Below are 14675 nucleotides of genomic sequence, written 5' to 3' on the forward strand. Positions count from 1 at the left end.
GGTGAGGGGGAGAGAGAGGAGGAGTTCAGGTGAGGAGGAGAGAGAGGAGGAGTTCAGGTGAGTAGGAGAGAGAGGAGGAGTTCAGGTGAGTAGGAGAGAGAGGAGGAGTTCAGGTGAGTAGGAGAGAGAGGAGGAGTTCAGGTGAGTAGGAGAGAGAGGAGGAGTTCAGGTGAGTAGGAGAGAGAGGAGGAGTTCAGGTGAGTAGGAGAGAGAGGAGGAGTTCAGGTGAGTAGGAGAGAGAGGAGGAGTTCAGGTGAGGGGAGAGAGAGGAGGAGTTCAGGTGAGTAGGAGAGAGAGGAGGAGTTCAGGTGAGTAGGAGAGAGAGGAGGAGTTCAGGTGAGTAGGAGAGAGAGGAGGAGTTCAGGTGAGTAGGAGAGAGAGGAGGAGTTCAGGTGAGGAGGAGCTGTTGGCCATTCTGGTGGAGATAACAATAGGACAGCAATATGAGTATAAATATACAAATACACAAATAGACAAGGTACTGGTGTATATTCTGGGGGGGAGAGGTCCTTTCTTGCTAATGTTGGTCAATATTAACTGATCGTATAGGGCGTGCTCTAACCAGCGTGTCACAAACAGCGTGTTATTATAATCAGTGTGTCATAACCAGTGTGTCATAACCAGTGTTTTATAACAGGTTTTTTATAACCAGTGATCGATTGACCAACATTGCAGATTTGACCGATTTCTTGTGTTTTGGTCACACAGCTCACTTCAACAACACAATCATAATAATAACATACCGGTGTTACACCGAATTCTGCGACCCACCGAAAAGTCTGACCCCATGGGGCGCTGTTGCACATTTTCTGCAACATGCAAGCAGCACGAGTTTGAAGTAGACTGGCATGAAGTCGATAAAACGGTGTGCATTACAACAAAAACATAAATAAAACAAAAAATCTCCCCCCACCCCTTCACCTTGTTATTTGCAATGTGCTTATATATTTGATTTTATTAGCATTTAACAGACCCATACAATAGATAGGACGTTTAGTACGGTCCATCACCGTTGCATCTTTCCCCATAAAAAGCTACAGTCAGTGTTTAATTAGTTGATTTAACTTTGAGCATTGCCTATAGCAGGCAACTGTGTAAAATGCTGTTTAGAATAAACGTTTGTATCAAGAAAAGAAAGACACGCCCCCTGGGATCACACTTTCCGGTGGATCTTAGAATTCGTAGTAACACCGGCAGCATAAACTTAATAATAATAATTATAATTATAATATTAATAATAATAATAATAATAATAACAACAAAAATATTAATAACTACAAATATTAATCATCATAATTATAATCATAATTATAACGATGATAATAAAAAGTAAGTGACAGTAGAATAAAATGCTATAAAAAATTGAATAAACACCCATAATGAGTGTAAGATCTCACCTTCAACTCCAGGTGTCGGCAGATGCTTTAATATTAAGCGAGATCTTAAGTGGTGGACGGGTTAAGTTAATCCTTTAAGTTAAAGTGACTCCTGAAGGAGGTGACCCAAAATGGACAGTCCGCTCCGAGTGTCACGGCGGGTTTCCACTCCTTTAAGAGCAAAAAGAGTGGCAGAAGGAGAATATGTAAGATGCGCTTTGTGCTCATTTCATAACTTGCGCCTAAAACACGCCCACTACGGGGACAGGGAAGGCTCAAACACAAACGCGTTTTCGCGTTTGTGCCTTTCCCGTTGCCGTAGTGGGCAACGGGAACCGTAGGGAGTAAATAAGGCAAAATAGCGGAACTGGCGGGAGCGGTTGACGCGTGGATGACGCCATGAGGACAGCGGGACAATAACAACGCGGGGCATTGTGGGGAGTAAAAAGTAAACCGGAGGTATTGTGGGTAAAATAATGGCAAATGAATGAAAAGCTGAGTACAACACACGCTGTTCACGGAGGACCGGGGAAGACTTCGACCGGCACTCAGTACACCTTCAGGAGGAGATCAGGACCTGAGAGACATGGACCAGAAGGCATCTGGTGAGAAGAATCTCTCACTATAAAACATCTCCTCTGGTGAGACGGACCTCTCACTAATAACATCTCCCCTTCTGGTGAGACGGACCTCTCACTATTAACGTCTCCCATTCTGGTGAGACAAACCTCTCAACTAATAACATCTCCCCTTCTGGTGAGACGGACCTCTCACTTTTAACGTCTCCCATTCTGGTGAGACAAACCTCTCACTAATAACATCTCCTCTGGTGAGACAGACCTCTCACTAATAACATCTCCCCTTCTGGTGAGACGGACCTCTCACTAATAACATCTCCTCTGGTGAAACAGACCTAATAACATCTCCTCTGGTGAGACAAACCTCTCACTAACGTCTCTTCTTCCGGTGAACCTCTACTCTGACTAATAACATCTCTGGTGAGACAGACCTCTCACTAATAACATCTCTGGTGAGATGGACCTCTCACTAATAACATCTCCTCTGGTGAGATGGACCTCTCACTAATAACATCTCCTCTGGTGAGACGGACCTCTCACTAATAACATCTCCTCTGGTGAGACGGACCTCTCACTAATAACATCTCCTGTGGTGAGATGGACCTCTCACTAATAACATCTCCTCAGGTGAGACGGACCTCTCACTAATAACATCTCCTCAGGTGAGACGGACCTCTCACTAATAACATCTCCTCAGGTGAGACGGACCTCTCACTAATAACATCTCCTCAGGTGAGACGGACCTCTCACTAATAACATCTCTGGTGAGATGGACCTCTCACTAATAACATCTCCTCTGGTGAGACGGACCTCTCACTAATAACATCTCCTCAGGTGAGACGGACCTCTCACTAATAACATCTCCTCTGGTGAGACGGACCTCTCACTAATAACATCTCCTCTGGTGAGACGGACCTCTCACTAATAACATCTCCTCTGGTGAGACGGACCTCTCACTAATAACATCTCCTCTGGTGAGACGGACCTCTCACTAATAACATCTCCTCTGGTGAGACGGACCTCTCACTAATAACATCTCCTCAGGTGAGACGGACCTCTCACTAATAACATCTCCTCAGGTGAGACGGACCTCTCACTAATAACATCTCCTCAGGTGAGACGGACCTCTCACTAATAACATCTCCTCAGGTGAGACGGACCTCTCACTAATAACATCTCCTCTGGTGAGATGGACCTCTCACTAATAACATCTCCTCAGGTGAGACGGACCTCTCACTAATAACATCTCCTCAGGTGAGACGGACCTCTCACTAATAACATCTCCTCAGGTGAGACGGACCTCTCACTAATAACATCTCCTCAGGTGAGACGGACCTCTCACTAATAACATCTCCTCAGGTGAGACGGACCTCTCACTAATAACATCTCCTCAGGTGAGACGGACCTCTCACTAATAACATCTCCTCAGGTGAGACGGACCTCTCACTAATAACATCTCCTCAGGTGAGACGGACCTCTCACTAATAACATCTCCTCAGGTGAGACGGACCTCTCACTAATAACATCTCCTCAGGTGAGACGGACCTCTCACTAATAACATCTCCTCTGGTGAGACGGACCTAATAACATCTCCTCTGGTGAGACGGACCTCTCACTAATAACATCTCCTCAGGTGAGACGGACCTCTCACTAATAACATCTCCTCTGGTGAGACAGACCTCTCACTAATAACATCTCCTCTGGTGAGACGGACCTCTCACTAATAACATCTCCTCAGGTGAGACGGACCTCTCACTAATAACATCTCCTCAGGTGAGACGGACCTCTCACTAATAACATCTCCTCAGGTGAGACAGACCTCTCACTAATAACATCTCCTCAGGTGAGACGGACCTCTCACTAATAACATCTCCTCTGGTGAGACGGACCTCTCACTAATAACATCTCCTCAGGTGAGACGGACCTCTCACTAATAACATCTCCTCTGGTGAGACGGACCTCTCACTATTAACGTCTCCTCTGGTGAGACGGACCTCTCACTATTAACGTCTCCTCTTCTGGTGGACCTCTACTCTCACTCATAACATCTCCTGGAACATTTCATCGTATGTGAATCTGGGAGCAGGCCCTCAGTGTGTGTGTGTGTGTGTGTGTGTGTGTGTGTGTGTGTGTGTGTGTGTGTCCTCAGTGGCGCGGGTGTTCTGGGAGCGGTCAGATGTGGACGGGGTTCTGGACAGAGTGTGTGGATACCTTGAGGCACTGCGGGCCCGCCTGAAGGGCCAGACCGCCACGCACACAGGTACCTGCTGTCCGTCTGTCTGTCTGTCTGTCTGTCTGTCTGTCTGTCTGTCCTCATATCTACCTGTCTGACTGTCTGTTCTATATGTTCTGTGTGTTCTATCTCTGTAGACTATGTCCAGGGCCTCAGGCTGGTGCGGCTGGTGGAGGCGGGGTCAACCCCTGGGACTGCTGACTCCTCCCCCATCCATGATGTCATCAACACAGGTCTGAAGGACTCAGCTCTACACCCCATCTGTGTGTCGGGTGGAGGACGTGGAGGAGGTGGTGTATCACTACACAAGCTCCTCCACCTCCTCCCTCTGTGTGTTGGGTGGAGGAGGAGGTGTAGTGATCCTCCTCCAGGTGGAGGAGGATCAGTACTCCTCCACCCCCTCCAACCTCTGTGTGTCGGGTGGAGGAGGAGGAGTACTGATCGACCTCCATGTGGAGGAGGAGGTAGAAGGAGTGCATGGACCCTCTGTGGTCTTGCGGCTCTAATCTGTTCTCTCCTCCTGTTGTCTCCAGGGCTCCTGACCACCTCCGAGGAGGTGGAGGAGGAGGAGATGGAGGAGGAGGAGGAGGAGGAGGTGCTGTCTGCTGACCAGCAGGAGGATCATGTGTCTGGCCCTCAGGTCCTCTACCAGCCACACCAGTGCACCAAGGTAACGGCTTTATAACGTCACCGCGGTAACCCCACCGCAAAACATCCCCATGGTATTACTGCATCCTATGTGATGGTCACGTGACCAGCTACGTGCTGGTCACGTGACCATCATGGGTCCATCATGTGCTGGTCATGTGACCGTCATGTACTGGTCACGTGACGGTCATGTGCTGGTCACGTGACGGTCATGTGCTGGACATGTGACCGTCACGTGACGGTCATGTGCTTGACATGTGACGGTCATGTGCTGATCATGGGATGGTCACGTGACGGTCATGTGCTGGTCATGTGACGGCCATAGGTCCATCACATGAGGGTCAGGTGTCCATCACGTGGCGGTCATGTGGTGGTCATGTGTCCATCACGTGGCGGTCATGTGGTGGTCATGTGGTGGTCATGTGCCCCCCAGGCCTGCGTGCCCAGCCTGCCCAGGTGCAGCCAGCCCTTCTGGGGGCAGAACCCCCTGAAGGTGCCCCAGCTCTGTGGCTTCAGGAGGCTCGGCGGGCAGGAAGTGACCTCAGAGGACCTCGTCTACGTCACCCCCTGTGGACTCTGCCTGCGTAGTCATGACGACGTGATGCGTTTCCTGTTCGCCACAGAGAGCTACGACGTCCTGCAGGTGAGAGCCGGTGTTACCATAGCAACCAGGACCAGCGTCCTCACATAGAAGCTACCGGTTATATTAGTGACCAGAGACCGGCTATATTAGTGACCAGGTACCGGTTATATTAGTGACCAGCGACCGGTTATATTAGTGACCAGGTCCAGGTTATATTAGTGACCAGCGACCGGTTATATTAGTGACCAGAGACCGGTTATATTAGTGACCAGGTCTAGGTTATATTAGTGACCAGCGACCGGTTATATTAGTGACCAGGTCCAGGTTATATTAGTGACCAGGTCCAGGTTATATTAGTGACCAGCGACCGGTTATATTAGTGACCAGAGGCCGGTTATATTAGTGACCAGGTCCAGGTTGTATTAGTGACCAGCGACCGGCTATATTAGTGACCAGGTCCAGGTTATATTAGTTACCAAAGACCGGTTATATTAGTGACCAGGTCCAGGTTATATTAGTGACCAGAGACCGGTTATATTAGCGACCAGGTCCAGGTTATATTAGTGACCAGCGACCGGCTATATTAGTGACCAGGTCCAGGTTATATTAGTGACCAGCGACCGGCTTTATTAGTGACCAGAGACTGGTTACATTAGTTAACAGAGACCGGTTATATTAGTGACCAGAGACCGGTTATATTAGTGAACAGGTCCAGGTTATATTAGTGACCAGCGACCGGCTGTATTAGTGACCAGAGACTGGTTACATTAGTTAACAGAGACCGGTTATATTAGTGACCAGTTGTGTTTAGACCAGGTTATAACTGTAGGTGTGTTCAAACCAGGTAAAGGTGGTGTAAAGGTTGTGTGCAGGTGTGTTTAGACCAGGTTAAGGTGGTGTAAAGGTGCTGTGGAGGTGTGTTTAGACCAGGTAGAGGTGGTGTGGAGGTGTGTTTAGACCAGGTAGAGGTGGTGTAAAGGTGGTGTGGAGGTGTGTTTAGACCAGGTTAAGGTGGTGTAAAGGTGCTGTGGAGGTGTGTTTAGACCAGGTAGAGGTGGTGTAAAGGTAGTGTGGAGGTGTGTTTAGACCAGGTAGAGGTGGTGTAAAGGTGGTGTGGAGGTGTGTTTAGACCAGGTAGAGGTGGTGTAAAGGTGCTGTGGAGGTGTGTTTAGACCAGGTAGAGGTGGTGTAAAGGTGGTCTGGATGTGTGTTTAGACCAGGTAGAGGTGGTGTAAAGGTGCTGTGGAGGTGTGTTTAGACCAGGTAGAGGTGGTGTAAAGGTGGTGTGCAGATGTGTTTAGACCAGGTAGAGGTGGTGTAAAGGTAGTGTGGAGGTGTGTTTAGACCAGGTAGAGGTGGTGTAAAGGTGGTCTGGATGTGTGTTTAGACCAGGTGGTGGTGGTGTAAAGGTGGTGTATTTAGACCAGGTTAAGGTTGTGTAAAGGTGATGTGGATGTGTGTTTAGACCAGGTGTTGGTGGTGTAAAGGTGGTGTATTTAGACCAGGTTAAGGTGGAGTGGAGGTGTGGTCCCCAGCTACAGGTGGTGCAACGCCCTGTCTGCGCCACCAGGTGGAGTGGAGGTGTGTTTAGACCAGGTAGAGGTGGAGGTGTGGTCCCCAGCTACAGGTGGTGCAACGCCCTGTCTGCGCCACCAGGTGGAGTTCTTCACCTTCAACGCGGCGGTGCGGCTGGACCCGCCCCTCGCGGCCGGGCCCCGCCTCCCGGAGCTGGACCTGAGCCGCGGCCTGGAGCCCGCCCCGGTGGAGCTGTGCCCGGGCACGGCCGGGGAGCGGCCCCGCGACTTCCGCTACCGCAAAGACCGCTGGCCGCACGGCTGCTTCCTGTCGCCGCCGGCGCTGTTCCACACCTGCTGCGACTGCGAGGACGGCTGCGAGGACGCCGCCCGCTGCGCCTGCCGGGGGCGGACCGCCGGGGCGGGGGGCTACGCCCACCACAGCCTGCCCCGCCCCCTGGAGGCAGGGTGAGGCCAGCAATGAACCACAACCTGCCCCCTAGAGGCAGGGTGAGGCTACACCACAACCTGCCCCCTAGAGGCAGGCTGAGGACACACCACAACCTGCCCCCTAGAGGCAGGCTGAGGCTACACCCCAACCTGCCCCCTAGAGGCAGGCTGAGGCTACACCCCAACCTGCCCCCTGGAGGCAGGGTGAGGCCAGCAATGAACCACAACCTGCCCCCTGGAGGCAGGGTGAGGCTACACCACAACCTGCCCCCTAGAGGCAGGCTGAGGCTACACCCCAACCTGCCCCCTGGAGGCAGGGTGAGGCCAGCAATGAACCACAACCTGCCCCCTGGAGGCAGGGTGAGGCCAGCAATGAACCACAACCTGCCCCCTGGAGGCAGGGTGAGGCCAGCAATGAACCACAACCTGCCCCCTGGAGGCAGGGTGAGGCTACACCACAACCTGCCCCCTAGAGGCAGGCTGAGGCTACACCACAACCTGCCCCCTGGAGGCAGGTTGTGGTGTAGCCTCAGCCTGCCTCTAGGTCTCCTGTGTGCTGGTAGAGTGAGGCCCCTGGTGCAGCTGTGAGTGGTCCCCTGTGTGCTGGTGGAGTGGGGCCCCTGGTGCAGCTGTGAGTGGTCTCCTGTGTGCTGGTGGACTGGGGCCCCTGGTGCGGCTGTGAGTGGGCCCCCTGGTGCAGCTGTGAGTGGTCTCCTGTGTGCTGGTGGAGTGGGCCCCCTGGTGCAGCTGTGTGTGGTCTCCCCTGTGCTGGTGGAGTAGGGCCCCTGGTGCGGCTGTAAGTGGTCTCCTGTGTGCTGGTGGAGTGGGCCCCCTGGTGCGGCTGTGAGTGGTCTCCTGTGTGCTGGTGGAGTGGGCCCCCTGGTGCAGCTGTGAGTGGTCTCCCCTGTGCTGGTGGAGTGGGGCCCCAGGTGCGGCTGTGAGTGGTCTCCTGTGTGCTGGTGGAGTGGGCCCCCTGGTGCGGCTGTGAGTGGTCTCCTGTGTGCTGGTGGAGTGGGCCCCCTGGTGCTGGTGGAGTGGGCCCCCTGGTGCGGCTGTGAGCGGTCTCCTGTGTGCTGCAGGCTGGTGGAGTGCGGTCCCTGGTGCGGCTGTGAGCGGGCGCGCTGTCAGAACCGTCTGGCCCAGCGGGGGGTGAGGGTCCGCCTCCAGGTGTTCCAGGGCTCCGCCCACGGGGGCTGGGGGGTGCGTTGCCGTGACGACCTGGACCAGGGCACCTTCATCTGCACCTACGCCGGTAAGAAGACCGACCCCCCTCCCCCCTCTCCCTGCCCCTGGGTGCGGGGTCCTGTTACCATGGAAACCATCAACCTCCCCCTGCCTTTCGCTCTCAGGGCTGGTCCTGAGGAAGGGGCGTGACCCAGAGCAGGCTCCGCCCCCGGGGGGGTTGGGGGCGGAGCTCGCGTCCGACGACGACGTGGAGGTAATCACTGAGTGGCTGGTCCCGCCCCTGACTGACGGAGCCCCGCCCACCGCAGCCCCGCTGCATGTCCCGGTCATCCAGGGACCGTCAGAGACGCCCCACCTGACCCCTCCCATAGCCCCCCAAGAGTCCCTGCAGACCCAGACCCAAGAGACCCAGACCCAAGAGACCCAGACCCTACAGACCCAGACCCTACTGGACCAGACCCTACAGGACCAGACTCTACTGGACCAGACCGTACAGACCCAGACCCTACTGGACCAGACCCAAGAGACCCAGACCCAAGGGACCCAGATCCTACTGGACCAGACCCTACTGGACCAGACCCTACAGACCCAGACCCTACAGACCCAGACCCTACAGACCCAGACCCTACAGACCCAGACCCTATTGGACCAGACCCTATTGGACCAGACCCTACAGACCCAGACCCTACTGGACCAGACCATACTGGACCAGACCCTACAGGACCAGACCCTACAGACCCAGACCCTACAGACCCAGACCCTACTGGACCAGACCCTACTGGACCAGACCCTACAGACCCAGACCCTACTGGACCAGACCCTACAGGACCAGACCCTACAGACCCAGACCCTACTGGACCAGACCCTACAGACCCAGACCCTACAGGACCAGACCCAAGAGACCCAGCCGAACCTGGACCCAGAGCCCCTGAATGGGGCCGGCCAATCAGCCGTGCGGGAGGAGCCAGTTGCCGTGGCGACCGCTGAGCACAGGTTCAGGGCTCCACCAGTGAGGAAGAGGAAGAGAGAGGAGGAAGACGTTTACTATCTGGATGCCACCAAGGAGGGCAATGTGGCTCGCTTCCTAAACGTAGGTCTGTTGGTCTCTACTGGTCTATACTGTCTCTAATTGTCTCTACTGGTCTCTGTTGGTCTCTACTGGTCTATACTGGTCCCTACTGGTTTCTCTCTCTCTCTACAGCATAGCTGCCGTCCGAACCTCTTCACCCAGAGTGTCTTCACGGACACCCAGGACCCCACCTTCCCTCTGGTTGCCTTCTTCACTTCCAGGTCAGAGGTCACCCTGTTCCCCTCATAGTGACTGTTCACCTGTTAGTGACTATTCACCAGGACCTGTTAGTGACTGTTCACCTGTTAGTGCCTAATCACCTGGACCTGTTAGTGCCTGTTCACCAGGACCTGTTAGTGACTATTCACCAGGACCTTTTAGTGACTGTTCACCTGTTAGTGCCTGTTACCCAGGAACAGTTAGTGACTGTTCACCTGTTAGTGCCTGTTACCCAGGACCAGTTAGTGACTGTTCACCTGTTAGTGCCTGTTACCCAGGACCAGTTAGTGACTGTTCACCTGTTAGTGACTGGTGACTGTTCACCTGTTAGTGAATGTGCACCAGGACCTGTTAGTGACTGTTCACCTTTTAGTGACTGTTCACCTGTTAGTGACTGTTACCCAGGATCTGTTAGTGACTGTTCACCTGTTAGTGACTGTTTACCTGTTAGTGACTGTTACCCAGGACCTGTTAGTGACTGTACACCTGTTAGTGACTGTTCACCTGTTAGTGACTGTTCACCTGTTAGTGACTGTTCACCTGTTAGTGACTGTGCACAGGACCTTTTAGTGACTGTTCACCTTTTAGTGACTGTTCACCTGTTAGTGACTGTTCACCAGGACCCGTTAGTGGCTGTTCACCTCTTAGTGCCTGTCCACCTGTTAGTGACTGTTACCCAGGACCTGTTAGTGGCTTTCCACCTGTTAGTGCCTGTTCACCCTACTGACTGTTCACCTGTTAGTGACTGTTCATCAGGACCTGTTAGTGCCTGTTCACTTAGTGTTGACATGTTGTTGTTTGTTTGTTTGTTTGTTTGTTTGTTTGTTTTGTAGAGTGATCAAGGCCGGCACCGAGCTCACCTGGAAGTGCTCTCCGGACACAGGAAGTTCTTCTCAAGGACAGGAAGTGGCGTGCCAGTGTGGGCATGAGGACTGCGAGGGTGTCACCAACGGCAACCAGGCGGTGTGTGAAGTGTGTGACGCGCACGAGGGCGTGCATGAGGGCGTGCACGAGGGAGTGCACGAGGGTGTGCACGAGGGGGTGCACGAGGGTGTCTGCGGGCCAGAGGCGTGACGTCACATCACACCGTTCACCAGAACCAACCGTTGTTTTTTTTACATTTTTCTACGATCCCACGTTGAATTAAAAGGTTTCTACAGTCAACCAGTCTACTGTCTGTCTGTCTGTCTGTCTGCCTGTCTGCCTGTCTGTCTGTCTGTCTGTCTGTCTGTCTGTCTGTCTGACCACACCATGGGACCGCCGCCCACTAGTTAGGGTTACTGTAGAGTGAGATTATGACTAGAAGAGTGAGGCGGCCGGGGTAGTTAGTGAGGCGGCCGGGGTAGTTAGTGAGGCGGCCGGGGTAGTTAGTGAGGCGGCCGGGGTAGTTAGTGAGGCGGCCGGGGTAGTTAGTGAGGCGGCCGGGGTAGTTAGTGAGGCGGCCGGGGTAGTTAGTGAGTCGGCCGGGGTAGTTAGTGAGGCGGCCGTGGCAGTTAGTGAGGCGGCCGGGGTAGTTAGTGAGGCGGCCGGGGTAGTTAGTGAGGCGGCCGGGGTAGTTAGTGAGGCGGCCGTGGCAGTTAGTGAGGCGGCCGGGGTAGTTAGTGAGGCGGCCGGGGTAGTTAGTGAGGCGGCCGGGGTAGTTAGTGAGGCGGCCGGGGTAGTTAGTGAGGCGGCCGGGGTAGTTAGTGAGGCGGCCGGGGTAGTTAGTGAGGCGGCCGGGGTAGTTAGTGAGGCGGCCGGGGTAGTTAGTGAGGCGGCCGTGGCAGTTAGTGAGGCGGCCGGGGTAGTTAGTGAGGCGGCCGGGGTAGTTAGTGAGGCGGCCGGGGTAGTTAGGGAGGCGGCCGGGGTAGTTAGTGAGGCGGCCGTGGCAGTTAGTGAGGCGGCCGGGGTAGTTAGTGAGGCGGCCGGGGTAGTTAGTGAGGCGGCCGTGGCAGTTAGTGAGACGGCTCGGGTTGCTTGTGAGTCGGCTGTGGTACTTAGTGAGTCGGCTGTGGTAGTTAGTGAGAGGGCTGTGGTAGTTAGTGAGTCGGCTGTGGTAGTTAGTCAGTCGGCTGTGGTAGTTAGTGAGAGGGCTGTGGTAGTTAGTGAGTCGGCTGTGGTAGTTAGTCAGTCGGCTGTGGTAGTTAGTGAGTCGGCTGTGGCAGTTAGTGAGGCGGCTGTGGTAGTTAGTGAGTCGGCTGTGGTAGTTAGTGAGGCGGCTGTGGTAGTTAGTGAGAGGGCTGTGGTAGTTAGTGAGTCGGCTGTGGTAGTTAGTGAGTCGGCTGTGGCAGTTAGTGAGGCGGCTGTGGTAGTTAGTGAGAGGGCTGTGGTAGTTAGTGAGTCGGCTGTGGTAGTTAGTGAGTCGGCTGTGGCCGTTAGTGAGGCGGCTCGGGTTGCTTGTGAGTCGGCTGTGGCAGTTAGTGAGGCGGCTGTGGTAGTTAGTGAGAGGGCTGTGGTAGTTAGTCAGTCGGCTGTGGTAGTTAGTGAGTCGGCTGTGGCAGTTAGTGAGGCGGCTGTGGTAGTTAGTGAGTTGGCTGTGGTAGTTAGTGAGGCGGCTGTGGTAGTTAGTGAGAGGGCTGTGGTAGTTAGTGAGTCGGCTGTGGTAGTTAGTGAGTCGGCTGTGGCAGTTAGTGAGGCGGCTGTGGTAGTTAGTGAGAGGGCTGTGGTAGTTAGTGAGTCGGCTGTGGTAGTTAGTGAGTCGGCTGTGGCAGTTAGTGAGGCGGCTGTGGTAGTTAGTGAGGCGGCTGTGGTAGTTAGTGAGTCGGCTGTGGTAGTTAGTGAGTCGGCTGTGGTAGTTAGTGAGTCGGCTGTGGCAGTTAGTGAGTCGGCCGTGGTAGTTAGTGAGTCGGCTGTGGCAGTTAGTGAGGCGGCTCGGGTTGCTTGTGAGTCGGCCGTGGTAGTTAGTGAGTCGGCTGTGGTAGTTAGTGAGTCGGCTGTGGTAGTTAGTGAGTTGGCTGTGGCAGTTAGTTAGGCGGCCGTGGTAGTTAGTGAGTCGGCTGATTTTAATAATTTCTTAGTTTTAATAATCCTTCATTCAAATACCCAGGTGAAATTTTGTATTCTTCAGGGTATTGCAAATATATTTTAAGCATACAAATACTTTGCTTCAATACTTTTTGTGCTTCATTTCAACTATGTTTAACGTGTACTTCAATTCACTCAAAATAAATATACAAATTCTGCAACAATTAAAGTGAAATTGCACCAGTGGCAGCTGCTGGTCTTTCAAAGAGGGGAAGCTCATTTTCGGCCTACATCATATCAATTGTGAATTTATTCATATGTCAATTCCTCTCTCTGTTCCCTTTCAAGGGAATGTGCTGTGACCCTGTCATACCAACTAGCTGTCTTTTCCAGTGACTTGACTAGTGTCCCCTCAATGGCCAGCAGAGCTGGCTGCTTGAACGGCCTTGGCCCCAGGGTGTAGGACTTGAGCCGCTTTAAACAGAAGCTCCTTTCTACACCTGCCGATGTAGCTCCAACTGTTGCCACTAATGAGAACACTCTGTAAAGCTGAGGCATTGCACTGCCCAACTCTATGTCTTCAAGGAACACCAAGGAATCACAGTTTTCATCTGTCACCCTGCAGGTCCTGATCTGAATACAGGACTTAAATTCAGACCTAAGGCTCCCTGAGTCAAAGTGATGGCCAACTACCAAAGTGACATTAAACTCGAACAAGGAAATGTGGGAATTCTGTTAAACTGAAACAAGGAAGTGTGTGTGTGTGTGTGTGTGTGTGTGTGTGTGTGTGTGTGTGTGTGTGTGTGTGTGTGTGTGTGTGTGTGTGTGTGTGTCTGTGTGTGTGTGTGTGTGTGTGTGTGTGTGTGTGAAATGTACGATGAAAATTGTCTGGCAATTTCGCCAAGAAAATATGAAGAGATAGGTTTCAGTTGTCTTTCACATCGTTTACGAAATCCGCGATCGGATTGAGGATTAGAAAGAGCTCCGGCGACTTTTTATGGTTCAAAATTGCTGTCAATCAAACGGCAACTCAGTCTTTCGCAGACCCTCCAATCATCACGCAGACGCCCAGCATCCAGGCCAGCCCACTCCTTCATTCACCCCAGAGGCGCTGAGAGTCCGTGGGAGGGACATGATCGCAGCATTATCCAATGACCGTCGATTTTAGACGGATTTAAAGCAGCTGTTCTATACAGCCCACTTGATGTCGATGGATGCTGTGTTGCAACAGGCAAATGCACCACTGTGACGGTAGATTAACAAACCCCTGCCGCAAAGGACCTAGGGGTACGCCAGAGGTCCAATTTGCGACGGTCCTCCAAACACATCCCCAAAATATGAATGGGTTTCAATGGAGAGAAAGTAATTATTTTCTGGTCCTAGTCTTTATATGCCTCGGATTACACATATGTTGATTGTGGATTTAAATGATAATTTTTCATAAATAAATAAACATTTTCGTGAAGAAGTTTGATATGTTAGGTTTTTTCAGGCACCCAGTGCAACTTTATGTAAACATTCAATGAAAAATAAACATTCAATTTCTAGTCTTTTTTACACGTAGTAAGTTTCAATAACTCCATACCATTACATATCGACATTCAAGGATTGTGTGGTGAGAACTGATAGAAAATCGTAAACAACAACAATCGCCGGTGGGGAGAAGCCATTTTTCCATTGACTGGACGCCTGCTTTATTTATTGTAGGTTACAAAAAATAAAGAAAATGGCGGCATTGTTGTTGTTATCGATTTTCTATCAGTTCTCACCACACAACGACGTCTCATCTTTGCTGCTTGAATGTCGGTATGTAATGGTATGGAGTTATTGAAACTTACTACGTTTAAAAAAGACTAGAAATTGAATGTTTATTTTTA

At 52.3% G+C, this 14675-nt stretch overlaps 1 protein-coding gene across 1 annotated transcript; it reads left to right on the forward strand.

The window, feature by feature from the left end:
• Positions 1-1778: 1778 nt before the first annotated feature.
• Positions 1779-11017, forward strand: setdb2 (SET domain bifurcated histone lysine methyltransferase 2). Its single transcript, XM_056588004.1, has 10 exons — positions 1779-1981; positions 4104-4214; positions 4325-4420; positions 4721-4857; positions 5269-5478; positions 7075-7400; positions 8462-8634; positions 8732-9657; positions 9769-9857; positions 10689-11017. Exons 1-10 carry the CDS (start codon positions 1963-1965, stop codon positions 10927-10929), a joined length of 2328 nt encoding a protein of 775 aa, XP_056443979.1. The 5' UTR covers positions 1779-1962; the 3' UTR covers positions 10930-11017.
• Positions 11018-14675: the final 3658 nt, after the last annotated feature.

This window comes from Gadus chalcogrammus, chromosome 4, assembly GCF_026213295.1.
Source record: "Gadus chalcogrammus isolate NIFS_2021 chromosome 4, NIFS_Gcha_1.0, whole genome shotgun sequence".
Classification (NCBI taxonomy): Eukaryota; Metazoa; Chordata; class Actinopteri; order Gadiformes; family Gadidae; genus Gadus; species Gadus chalcogrammus.